Here is a 13,040-nt window from a genome sequence, read left to right as displayed (position 1 = left end):
TAAAAATTGTGAAAAAGGCCCAAAAGCCTGAATGGTTGTCTGATGACTTTTTTTTCCGACTTTTCTCTAATTTCCAGGAAGTTTAATATGTTAACTTTCTAATGATAAAAATTTTAATATAGCCATTGTGGGTCCCTCCCCCTCTCCCCCCCCCCCCCCCCGCATCACACATAGATGTTTCTGCCATTCCTTTTCCTTTAAGCAGAACATGACAACCAAATCCAAACCTTGGCTGACACTTTGCTCAGCTGCTGAACAGACAGACAAGTAAAAGAAACAAGAGGGGGCCTCTTCCCTGGCATGATGCCTAATCTCTGGAGGTACCTGGGGCGACTTACCGGGAGCCTTCACGGACACGGTGTACTCATTCTCCAGCTTGCCTTCCACCCTAATGGAGGGAGAATCCTCTGGAGAAAATTCGGCTTCGGTCGTCACTCTCTCGTCCAGCTTACATCTCACAATGACGTAGATAGTGGTTTCTGCCTGAAACGGGACACCAGTCATCACCGCCTTTCCCTCCTGGGTCCCCTACTAGGGTGCCCAGCCAGCGGGTCTCCTGCTCCCTGAGCCCCAGCCTTCTCTAGGGAGGCTGTTCTAGAACAGGGTGGGTCTGCGGTCCACTGTTTGCTTCAGGTCCCAATGATACAAGTTCCCAAACCCAAGAGTAAACATTTATAAACCTTTATAACAATTTGATGGAGTAATCCTTTGTATGTTGAACCTAATAGAAATAATTTAAAAACCCAAGTGTTATATTTTATATGCCTTATGATTTCATTTTTATAGCTTCTCTTTTATATTGTATTTGATAAAAGCATCGGTCCATGGCAGAATTGGAAATTTAAAAAATAAAATTTCTAAAAGTTCCTCACCACAGACAGTTGGGGAAGCACTATTCTAGACTAGTCTTGCTACCCAAAGTGAGGTCAAGGGACCAGAAGACCTGATTCCCCTGGAAGCTTGTTAGAAATGTAGATGCCCAGGCCCTACCTGGACCCACTGAACCAGAGTCTGATTTTACCAAGACCTCGGGGTACGCATGCACCTTATAGTGGGAGAGGCACCTGCCTAGAGAAGCTCTTTTGTTCTGCAACTGAATGCTGTTCATGGAAAGACAAAAATAACTTACTGGGGGATTAATTCTCCAAAGGCACTGAGCAAATTGAATAGCTATTTTGCTTTGTTTTAAGATCTCTTGCTGAGCCTGCCAAATAGAATTATCTTGTTTCACTGGGCTGGGGAATGATCCTCCAAGACATTGAACTGGTAAGAATAGCCCCTCCCCCTCCTACCCCCCAAAAATAAACGTGCAAAGGAGATATTTCTGGCCAAAGTGAATCCCCAAATGTTTATCCTAAGATTCTGCTATAAAGTCCTCACAGTACCCCTCATGACAAAGGCTGTGATTTCACAACAGATGAGGAAGGGGCGTGGTCCTGGCTCCTGGGGGCTGCTGAGGCTGAGTGTGAATGTGTTGTGGTTAATCTGACTCCTGCTGCAGGCCCAGCCAGCTCCTCCTCCCAGGGAGTGTGGGGAGCCAGACAGAATGACTGTCTCTGTTCTATTGACAGTCAGGACCCAACCCCAGCCCAGCTGCCTCAGGACCCAGAGATCTAGAGTAGGCAACAAGGAGCACGCATCCTGGGTTAGGAAGAGCCTAGATGGGAGAAGGAACAAAAGCCTGGAGAATCAGGGAGGCATGCGAAGGGCATCGTTCTTTAGTCCCAAACCCGGCACTGATGGCACCCACCATCCTGATTACAGGATGAGTAGCAGGAAGGAGTGCGGAGCGAACTGGGAGAAGCGTGCTCCATTTAAATGGCTGCTTGGCCCTGCCAGTCATCTCAGGCCTGTTGTCACCAGATTCTGATTCCAAGAAAGCTGGAAACACAGATTTTCACGCCTAATTTTTAAAACACTCAGCAGTCCAAAACAAACATGTTTGGGTTCCATCCAGCCCAAGCAGCGGTGTGCAACCCTCATGTAGAAAGTCCTTGCCTTGTGGCCTCAGGCAGCATGGAAAACCACTCACACGGCCAAAGAAGCTGGTCCTTCCCATTGCCACAGCTCTCCCGCCCTCGTCTCAAGGAGCTCACAGGGGCAATTTAGCACACTTATCCACAGGAAGCATTTTGCTGCTCTGAACTAATATAACACGTTGTTGATCAGGAAAGGAAACACCATGAGAAACTATCAATACTACAGTAGACTTCAAATGACAGTGGCCCTCACAAGTCACCTGTTAACTTATGTCCCATCCCTGAAAATGATACATTATGCTTAGGCATCAATCTTATCCCTTCAGCAAGCAACATTTGCCAGCACATTTAAGCCATCAAGCTCCATGGCACTCACTTGGGCCATGCCAGTGGCCAGTAAGTGAAGAAGGCAGCTCTCAAATGCCTCTCATCCCTTCCTCCCAGAACTACACTCCGCGGGTGGCACAAGTGTCCTGTAGTGCTCATGTCTGCTGGTCTCCCACCTGTTCTAAGTTTTGGATCCATGAACTAAAAGTCTGAGATTGATGGCACATACATTCCTGGACTTGTCTCTCTTTCACTTCAAAGAGTGAGTTGTGCCCAAGGCCCAGGTACTGCGGTTCCCAGGGCAGCTACTATACAGGGAACCCCACAGGAAGGCTGGGATTACACTAAGGTGCAACAGGTGAACCCGACTCCCTTTACTCCAACAAATGCATCCATTGAAAAGCCTGAAAGCCCATGTTCTGACATCAGTCCCCCCGCCCCAGAAGTGCCTACCCCACAGCGAATGCGGTCTGGCTGCACCACCATCAGGTTCCCAGGTGAAGTTTCCAGCGGCAGGCTCTGCTGCTTCGAGTAGGGCAGGACCTTCTCGTCCTCAGTTTCAGTGTCGGTGACTGAGTCACAGCCAGAATCTACAGAACAGAGAACAATGGTGAATGGGAGAGAAGGAAGGAGAACTGATGGGCAGGTTCCACACCATGAAAGCCCCAAACATTACCAAATAGGAAATGGTTCTGAATGTTAAACAAATACAAGCTGAAGGGAGTGACTCAGGAACTCATGAAAGAGAACCTAATTATGAAAAGTCAACCACCACATAGGCCACAGGGAAGAGTGACAGCGAGGGGCTGAGGTGGAGAAGAAAGTCTGAGGCAGACTACTGTCTGAGGCTGGCAAGTCCAGGCTCAACCAATAGGTTTCCAGAAGCTTTACCTCGGGACTTATTGCAGGGCTGCCTTTGGTGGGCATGAGGAAAGGAGGTTCCTTCTCAGGTTGGGTCGAGAATGGACTGTCCATGCTCGGCCAGCACAGCTCAGTGGTCACAGTTCAATTCCTGGTCAGGGCATATGCCCAGGTTGTAGGCTTGATCCTCATGACTAGCCAATGTACCCTCTCCAGAGCCACAGTGAAAAGCAATCATTTTTAACAAATTTTAGAACAGTGTAACCAGGTTTCAGATCAGTACCACAGCTAACACCTCTACTAGAGCATGCACAGATTCAGAGCAGGTGAGCAGGGTTGTGCAGATGTGTGGGTGATGGCACACACAAAGATGGTGTTGAGATGGTGTGAATGGAATCTGCCAGAACTCCAAGGCAGGGACTGTAAGCCAGGGTCCATCCATTGATAGGATGCTTGTGTGCAAGGTTCTGTGTGTGCATGTGTGTATGTTTGCCTGTAGTTTTCTGGAGACAGTTCTGAGATTTAATCAGATTCTCAGAGACAAATGGTAAAAAATGGTTAAGAGGAGAGGGAAGGTTCACCGTCCTTTTCTTGGGCTTGCTGTCTGCATTCCAAAACCACTTACAGAGCCAGCCAAGTATGATAGGCACTGAGGGGACACAAGGATGGACCAGACATCAATCCTGCCTTCATAGAGCCCACAATCTAAAAGGGTGGCTGGGTGAGAGGTCAGGGTTAGCTTGGCTGATCCCTACAGGAGGGCCTCCCAGGGAAGGAGTTGGCCTCCTGCAGAGCTTGTGGTGATCAGTGCTGGCAGAAAGCTGAGGTGACTGGTGGACATGTCCCCACAGAAAGCTATAACCACAGGCTTGCACGCTAGATCCCAGTTCATGCCAGCAGAGAAGCTGTGCTCCCACAATCTTGAAGGCTGAGGTGGGGGAGCAGAGCTAGGGACAAGGTCCTAGGCAAGGACCCACAAGACCTGCTCAGGCCAGGGGAGGGGCTAGAGCCTGATATCTGTGTTGACAGGTGTCTACTCACTCTCCCAGAGTGTGATGGGCATTGAGGCACACAATCCTACTGCTCCTCCCTCTCCATATTTTCTCCCAAGATGCATTATTCCAGAAGGCCTGGCTGAGTAAGTCCAGATCTCTGATCTTATTTGTGCAACAGAAAACCAGGCAGAATATAGTGCTAAGAGATGGGGCAAAGGACGCTGGGAGTTCCAAGGCGGGTAATATTGTTTTTCACTAGGCATCAGAGCTATCATACTCCTATATCTCTCCTTTCCTTTCCATTCCTACTGACTCCCCTCGCTCAGTGCTAATATCCCTCTCCAGTCATCTCCACCTCCCTGCTCTCTCAGCCAAATAAACTGAAGGCTACCATTTTCTCTGCTGGATCTGCCCTTTCCCACACCCTTCTCTCCTTGATCAGCTATTTTTAAAACATCTAGGGCCCATCTCCATGGACAGAGCTGCACACACCACCCAAGCAACTCCCATTGACCATGGAGCCTATGAATGAGAGAGACCAAAAGATCAGGGATAATGAATATTACTCTTCTTAATAATTACATGCTATCATATCAAGCTTCAATTTTTTATTATTAGATGACTGAGCATCCCGATTTTTCATTTCTGAGGTTCTTCCTGGAAGAGAAAATAACCCTACTGACTTAAAACATTCAATCAGTTACTTAAAACTGCAAAACACTACCCAGAACTACTTATTAGTCCAGAATTGTTTAGACACTCTCTTGCCAATTACCTATTCTAATTTATTATACAGGCATAATCTCCTTGGGATAGACCAATCTACCATTGCTTCAAAAAAGAAAAACCTCTTTATTTCTTCTAAATTGCTGACCCATTTGTCTAGCCAAAGAGTCAAAGCTCTGGTAATTACAGTTAACAAAAGAATAAAGAAAATATAAATAAGCCTAATGAGAAAAAGATAATAGCAGATATGAAGAATTTTTAGAAACACATTGATGTGATAACTCTATGCTCAGAATTTTACAAATTTAAATACAATTTTTATAGAAAAATATAAATAGTCTCAAAATACGTAGAAAACCTGACTAAATCAATAATCATGGGAAAAAAACTTCATTGGTTTTCAAATAAGGCCATACACCATTTCTTGCATTGTTTTTTAAATTGTTGTTGCAATGATGTTCTCCTTTATAATATTCATTTTCCTATCTAAGAAAATTATCCAGCCCTAACCGGTTTGGCTCAGTGGATAGAGCGTCAGCCTGCGGACTCAAGGGTCCCAGGTTTGATTCCGGTCAAGGGCATGTACCTTGGCTGTGGGCACATCCCCAGTAGGGCGCGTGCAGGAGGCAGCTGATCGATGTTTCTCTCTCATCGATGTTTCTAACTCTCTATCCCTCTCCCTTCCTCTCTGTAAAAAATCAATAAAATGTATTTTTTTTTAAAGAAAATTATCCATATATATAAAACCCTAATAGGCAAATAGACGTAACAGTGGAACAACCGAACAACTGGTCGCTATGATGTGCGCTGACCACCAGGGGGCACGCATGGAACATGGCTGGTGTCAGCAGCAGGAGGCAGAGTGTAGAACATGGCAGGTGTCCACTGTGGCGGGATGGTGGAGCAGGTAAGCAGGAGTGCCAGACCCAAGGCAGGGCACCGGTCGCTGTCATTGGGCGAGCCTCCGGTGGTTACTGAAAATTCTTTGCTCCCGCACAGTCCTGCCGGGCGCTTGCACCTGCTGCTGGCACTGGCCCTGATCGTACCTGCTGCCAGCACTGGAGCCACCGTTCACACCTGCTGCCAGCACCTGGAGCCAGCCCAGATAGCTTAGCACCATCAACAAGGGTGAGCGGCAGCTACCAGCCCCGATTGCCCCTCAGGGCTTCTCCACCTCCCCGGCTCCTGAGGGGCGATCAGGGCTGGCAGCCGATCGCACCCGCTTCCGGCAATGGCCCCGCTTGCACCCACAGCGGCACAAGAGCCGCTGCTCACATCCACTGCTGGTGCCAGCCCCGCTTGCACCTGTAGCTGCGCTGGAGCCACTGCTCACACCCGCACCGGCGCTCGCCCCAACTGCTCCGTGCCCTCCGCAGGTGTGAGTGGGGCTGGCACCGTCAGTGCATGGGAGCAGGAGTGGCAGGAGTGAGGCTGCTGGCAGACAGGGGACCGGGGGCCATGGTGGGAGGGGCCGGGTAGGGGCCCAGAGGATGGGCTGAGAACCCCCTGTTCCCATAGCAGCCTTGTGGCCCAGAGTCCCTTTCAAGGTGCACGAATTCGTGCACTGGGTCCCTAATATATATATAATATGTATCCTACTAAAGTTTTTTAAAAAATCAAGGATACTTTTATTTTATATTAAAGTTATAAAAAATTAAATAGAGCAATTAAACATAATAGCCCACAAACCAAGCTTTGTTCTCATGAAAACATAGTATGTGATAAAGAAAGCATTAAAAATCAGTTTAGAATAAAGAAAATAGTTGATGAGAAAAATGGCTCAGGAGATGGTGCTAGAGAAATTTAGCTATTTGGGATGGGTGTGGAGGGGCAGAGGGGTTATTTAGAGTCTTCCTAATTCTCATAATTTCCAAAATTAAATTTAAATGAATTAGAGATTGAAATTAAAATAAAGTAAAACAAATTTTAAAACTTAAAATGATGAAAATGTGGTTGAAAGCTTTATCATTGATTTAGGGAAAGATCTGTTCATCTTAAACACATGAAGAAATACAATCCAAACAAACCATAGAGTTGATGACATAAATTTAAAACTTCAATAAACAAAAATGTAAAAACATAAAAACTCAATCATATGTTTATAAAAGCATTAGTCATAATAGCCAAAAGTGGGGGAAAACCGAAGTGTCCATCAACTGATGAATTATATCATTCAGACATAAAAAGGAATAAAATATCAATACATGCTACAATATAGATGAACCTCGTAAACACTATGCTAAGTGAAATAAGCCAGCCACAAAAAACCCCACACATATCATATGATTCCAATATATGATATGTCTAGAATAGGCAAATCTATAGAGACAGAAAGTAGATTAGTGGCTGCTGAGGGCTGGGGAGCTGGGATTGGGTGGGGCAAGGTCAGGAAATGATAGCTAAAGGATATGGGGTTTCTTTTTGAGGTGATGAAAATACTCTAGAATGAGTTGTGGCAATAGTTGCACAAGCCTGTGACTATACAAAAAAAAATTATTGGCGGGAAGAGATTAACCTAAGAACATATGCATATATGCATGACCCATGGACACAGACAATAGTGCAGTGAAGGCCTGGGGATTGCGGGAGTGAGATAAAGAGGGTCAATGGAGGGAAAAGGGGGACACAGCTGTAATATTTTCAACAATAAATATACATTTTGAAAAATCATTGAATGGTACACTTTAAATGGGTAAATTGTGTTATGTAAATTAGATCTCAATAAAGCTGTTACCAAAAAAATCCCAGGGCAAATCACAAACTGGTTAAACTTTGAAATAAATATGCCAAGGAACTAATCTCCTTATATATATTAAATGGTCATAGAAATCCGTTTATAAACACCCAAAGCCCAATAAGTAGATAATTCACAAAGAAAGAAATACAAATTACCTCTCTCTCTCTCTCTCTCTCTCTCTCTCTACACACACACACACACACACACACACACACACACTCATTCATTATCACTAATCACCATGGAGTTACAAATAAATACAATTAACATATTGCTATTTTACCTTTTCAAATAAGGAGATGTTTGAAGGTGAGGTAGGATAGATACTCTCATTTGATGCTGACAAAAGTATAAACTGCTACGATCTTTCTGGAAAGCCATGTGTCCATATACCGAGAAAGGGAAAGTCTTTTAAATGTTCACACCTTGGGCCACATAATTCTACTTCTAAAAATCTCTCTTGAGGAGGAAAATAAGTGTTCAAAATGTAGACAAAGATAATGAGCCAAGACCTCTGCTAAATCATTCTTTCCATCAGTGAAAATCAGAAAGTAACCTAACTGATGAAAAAAAATATCATTTTCATAGACTTTTAGGTAAAGGTTTACCACATTATGGGAAGCAAAAAAGGCAGGATATAGAATCATACATCTTAGAGTGTTGGATATTAATTATAGAAAGAAAACTGCATTTTAAAAGGTCAGAAGAAAATGCGTGGTTGGGTTGTGCATAGTCCTTCCCTCCCTTCCTCTTTTCTTCCTTCCTTCCAACCTTTCATGTATTTTCATATTTTCTACGGTGAGAAGAACCTTGGTAATGGAGCAGAGGGTAAGAAGGAAAGTGGCAACTGAGTGTTGGCTAATTATTTCATCACTTGGCACAAATGAGATTGATCCTAACAGTGCAGCACTCGGCAGCTATTCCCCAGATCAGATGGGCCGTGGAAACAATTCCTTGAAACAGGGCTATTCTTTAAGTCCCCTTAGACAGCTATCAGCAGCTGATTCATTTAGGGAATCCAGGCAGGAGGCCACTCACTCCCCTGGGTGACTCTGGCGGTGCTGACTGACAAGCCCATCACTTCCTTCCTCCCAGCCAAGTTGGCCTCTTCCATGGCGCACTTCAGACTGGGCCAGGGTACAGCAGATTCAAAGTTTCCTCTGAAGGAAATGCCAACCCAGACATAAGCACTACTGAAACCCACCTGGCAGAGTGAGATGGCCCCAAACTTTTTTTTAAACATGTAGACCCCGCCTCGACCCCTCACCACCTTGAAGACAATACCACCTTTGCTGTCCTGAAACTCAAAAATTACATGTTTGAGTGAAAACACTCCGAAAACCCCAAGGATCCTCCCCAATACCAAATATTATTAAGATACCAATAGTATCCTCGCTGCTTTAAAATTTAGCAATGTACCTTGGCTTTAATGAGATCTAGAGATACTGTGGAGATATTATAGAAAAATACTCTCTTTGTGCATTCAGCTCCCCAAAGTCTAATCTATAAAGGACCCAAGTGGCAAACACTCTTAGAATCCAGTGGCAGGAAAAGTTTATTCTTCGGAGAACCTGCCTGCTTTCTCTTAGACGACAGTAAGAACAAGCTAACATGATGGTGTGTTTCACCTTTTGCCCTTGCTGCCAAGTGACAATTTTGGTCGTTAACTGCCACTATGTTCTCAAGACCAAGGTCTTTGGTCTTGCCTAGTTCTCTTTGTCTTCATACTGTGTTTAATATTGAAGCGTGCTTCAAATGCTTTGGAGATTGGGCAGGATGTGAATTAATATTTCTCAAACTAGCAAAAAGTCCTCAGATATAGTCCCTGTGAGAATCTCCGCTCGGGCTTTTCACTTCGATAATAATGCCTTTAATGTGGGATGCAAATGCAAAGATATTCCAGGTTATCTGGATGGTCATGTTATAACTGGGTCCTGCCACAGGGCTGTGGGGCCCATGTACGTGTCTGCAATCATTTTGCAGCTAAGGTCATGCTCCACTGAATGTCAGGGACTAATGAGGAAAGAAGAGGAAGGGCAAGATGATATGTAGATGAGGCACTTGTGACAAGTGAATACAAGGTTTCCGGCACCCTACTACACATGGAGAAATGTGGGGGGAGAGCCCAAAATACAACCCCCCACCCAGCAGAATCTGCGAGCACCACAGCCTCATGCCCCGTTCATGATGCTGCTCCAATAACCAGCATCGTCTATGACACGAATATAGTCAGCTTGCCTTTTAATTTATAAATCTATTTGTATGTTGTTCATGTGTTTTGCTTTCAAAACTGGGAAATAACAGTAAGCATAAGAAGTTGAATATGTTTATACATATTAAGTGGCATCATAATAATCTGTCAACAACTAAAGGTTCACAATTTTTCCCCGCCACAAGGGAGTCTATATAGTATTTGGATCTAAAAAAAAACAAACAACTATGAATTTTAAATAAAACGAGTATATGTATGCACTTGGATTCACAGCCAGCCACATGAAGCAGCATATTAGGTAAGAGGACTGGTGACAGACACCCTGTTATTACTAATAATGTTAACAATAAAAGTTACTATTTACTGAATAGTGTGATGACTACTTAATAGTCTTAATCTTCACAATGATCCTGTGAGATAGATATCACTATCCCATTCCCATTTTACAGATGGGAACACTGTGCCTGAAGGATTGAAGTAACCTGACTAAGTAACGCAGCAAGCAAGCAAGGGGCAGGGCAGGCGCTTGCCCCCAGGTGTCTGCACTGCCTCCTTGGTTGATGTGGTCTAGGGCAGGAAGCAGCGTCACTTACTATTCCTGGTCTGGGTTGTGACTGCAGCTCAGGAGACTTGATGTGGGTTTCCCCTTACCAATGCCTGGTGGGGCTGTCTTGCTCTGAGCAACGCCGCCCTAGTTAGGATACCGTGACGCACCACTGGGGCCGACAGGCACATTTCAACAACGGGGTTCAAGTCAAGAGGCACCAAAAGCCAACTGGTCCAGCGAGGGTCCTGTGTGCTCGAGGGGCCTCTGACCCAAGGCTGCGCTCTTTTACTTTCCAATTAACTTTTCAGACCATCGTGCCGGTGTTTACTGCGTCTGTCCTGCATGCTGTCTGACACTCAGCTGGGAGGATAGGGTAAGGAGAACAAGAGAATGGCATGTGCTGATTTTGGAGAGGTGTTTTCAGAGTACACAGCTAACTTCCCTTCTAAGGTAATGCTAAGCTTTGGGAAAAGTATAAATAAAGATTGTTCTTTAAAGTGACCACAGTGTACATCTACACAATGGAATACTATGCCACAGTAAAAAAAAAAAAAAAAAAGGAACTCTTGCCTTTTGCAACAGCATGGATGGAACTGGAGAGCATTATGCTAAGTGAAATAAGCCAGTCAGAGAAAGATAAATACCACATGATCTCACTCATTTGTGGATTATAGAGAACAACATAGACTGATGAGAAGGGACAGATCCAAAGACTGAGAAACAGCGATCAGGCTATCAATCCCCAGAAGGAAAGTAGGGGAGGGCGGGGGTAAGGGGAAGAGATCAACCGAAGGACTTGTATACATGTATATAAGCCAAACCAATGGACATGGACAACAGGGGATGGGAGCATGAGTGTGTGGGGGGGGGGGGGAGGTTGGGGGTTAATGGGGGGATGAGGACACATTTGTAATACTTTAACTAATAATAAAAATATATATAATAAATAAATAAAAATAAAGTGACCACAGTGGCCATTTGTTGAGCATTTACTATATCCCATACAAAATCCTTAACATATATGATTCTATTTTATCGCAACTAAGGAACTGCTCATTCTGTCCATTTTACAGATGAGAAATCTATGGCACAGAAATTTAAGTCAGTTGTCGAAGTCATACATACAGGCTGTATGGAAATTTCACCCCCAAATCCATGCTCTCACGCACTCTGACAGCATTTTCCACAGTGTGAGCCACGCACCCTGGTGGTACGAGACACGATTCTAAAGTGTACAGCAAACATTCAAGGATACTGAGAAAGCAGTGTGAGAAGGTGGTCCCGTTCACTTCTTTTAATCCCACTTATATCAAGAACAAAAGCTCCATTGGGCAAGAGGGGGCCTTTAATTCCTCTTTAACATGCATATCCTCTTTGCAACACAGAGAGAATAGGCCATAAGCCTATGCTTCTGTAGGCATGATTATCTAGTAGAACTGAATACATTACTTTTCATTGTTTTATATTTTTAGTTACCTTTTTATATCAAGAGACTGGTTGTTCATTTATAGTGACAAAGTTTCCTTTTAATATAAATTGACAAGGAAAATATTGTAAATAGTACAATGGAAAAGTTCTAGAAATAGTTAGTGGTGATGGTTGCACAGCATTGTGAATATAATTAATGCCACTGAGTTGTAGACTTGAAATTGGTTAGAATGGCAAATATTATGTTATATATATTTTGCCACAATTTTTAAAAATTGATAATGTAATATACCCCCTTAATTCATTGACTACTTTAAATGCGTGTATTGGCCCAGACAGTGTGGCTCAGTGATTGAGCATCGACCCAGGAACCAAGAGGTCACTGGATCAATTCCCAGTCAGGGCATATGCCCAGGTTGTGGGCTCAATCCCCAGTACAGGACCTGAAGGAGGCAGCTGATGGATGATGTTTCTCTCACATCAATGCTTCTATCCCTCTCCTTTCCTCTCTAAAAATCAATAAAAAACATATTTCAAAATAAATAAATAAATAAATAAATAAATAGGTGAATTGCATGGCACATAAATATTTCAATAAAGCTGTTACAAATAAACTGAAAACCATGTTGATGATTCTCATATGACTGAAGTTTGAGAAAAGCTGGATTATACTATACTGCTCCATTTTGATAAGCCAAGTTTATTAGTGATTTTTAAAATAAGGTAAAGTGAAGGTGGAAAAAGGGGAAGACAGCCTGTAGCATAAACATGTTGATTTATTTTCTCTGAGTTTTGGATGCCAAGGAAAAAGAAAGTGAACAGAGAAGAAAATTAAGGAGATTACATTTCAGCTGAGAATTAAGAATTTTTCACCCATCTAGCCAAAAATGGAATAAAAAAGAAATGGTCATTGGGGCCAGACAGGGAAATGTGTGTCTCTGGGCTGAAATTAAGTAGGAGATCATCAATTTGTGTCCAGAATTTCTAGTGTGGCTGATACAAGAGAAAGTGGAGAAAATTCAAGATTTCTTGGAAGAAGGCAGAAATGAATTGACAAGCAGCCTAGGTAGTGGGGTCCACAAATGAAAGGGGCCATGTTCCCTCTTCACTTGCATCCTGGGTCCGGGACCCAAATTTAATATTGCACAGATGGGGCAGGAATATAGAGAGGTGCCTGAAGTCTGAGAAACCTCTGAAGGCTGTTCCACTCAGAATAAAATTTCTCATC

General features: G+C 43.8%; 1 protein-coding gene across 1 annotated transcript in view; it reads right to left on the bottom strand.

Annotated features, from left to right (window-relative positions):
- PIK3AP1 (phosphoinositide-3-kinase adaptor protein 1) overlaps window positions 1-13,040 on the bottom strand; it is a 97,320-nt gene that overhangs the window by 42,420 nt on the left and 41,860 nt on the right. Inside the window, exons 3-4 of the mRNA XM_023754831.1 lie at window positions 2,760-2,896; window positions 339-483 (exon numbers count right to left, since the gene is read on the bottom strand). Of these exons, the coding sequence (XP_023610599.1) occupies window positions 339-483; window positions 2,760-2,896 (282 nt within the window). The remainder of the gene's footprint in view (window positions 1-338; window positions 484-2,759; window positions 2,897-13,040) is intronic.

This window comes from Myotis lucifugus, unplaced genomic scaffold (genome assembly GCF_000147115.1).
Source record: "Myotis lucifugus unplaced genomic scaffold, Myoluc2.0 scaffold_66, whole genome shotgun sequence".
In the NCBI taxonomy this organism is placed as follows: domain Eukaryota; kingdom Metazoa; phylum Chordata; class Mammalia; order Chiroptera; family Vespertilionidae; genus Myotis; species Myotis lucifugus.
Note: the sequence above shows the minus strand (reverse complement) of the source record. Positions and strands in the feature narration are given on the sequence as shown.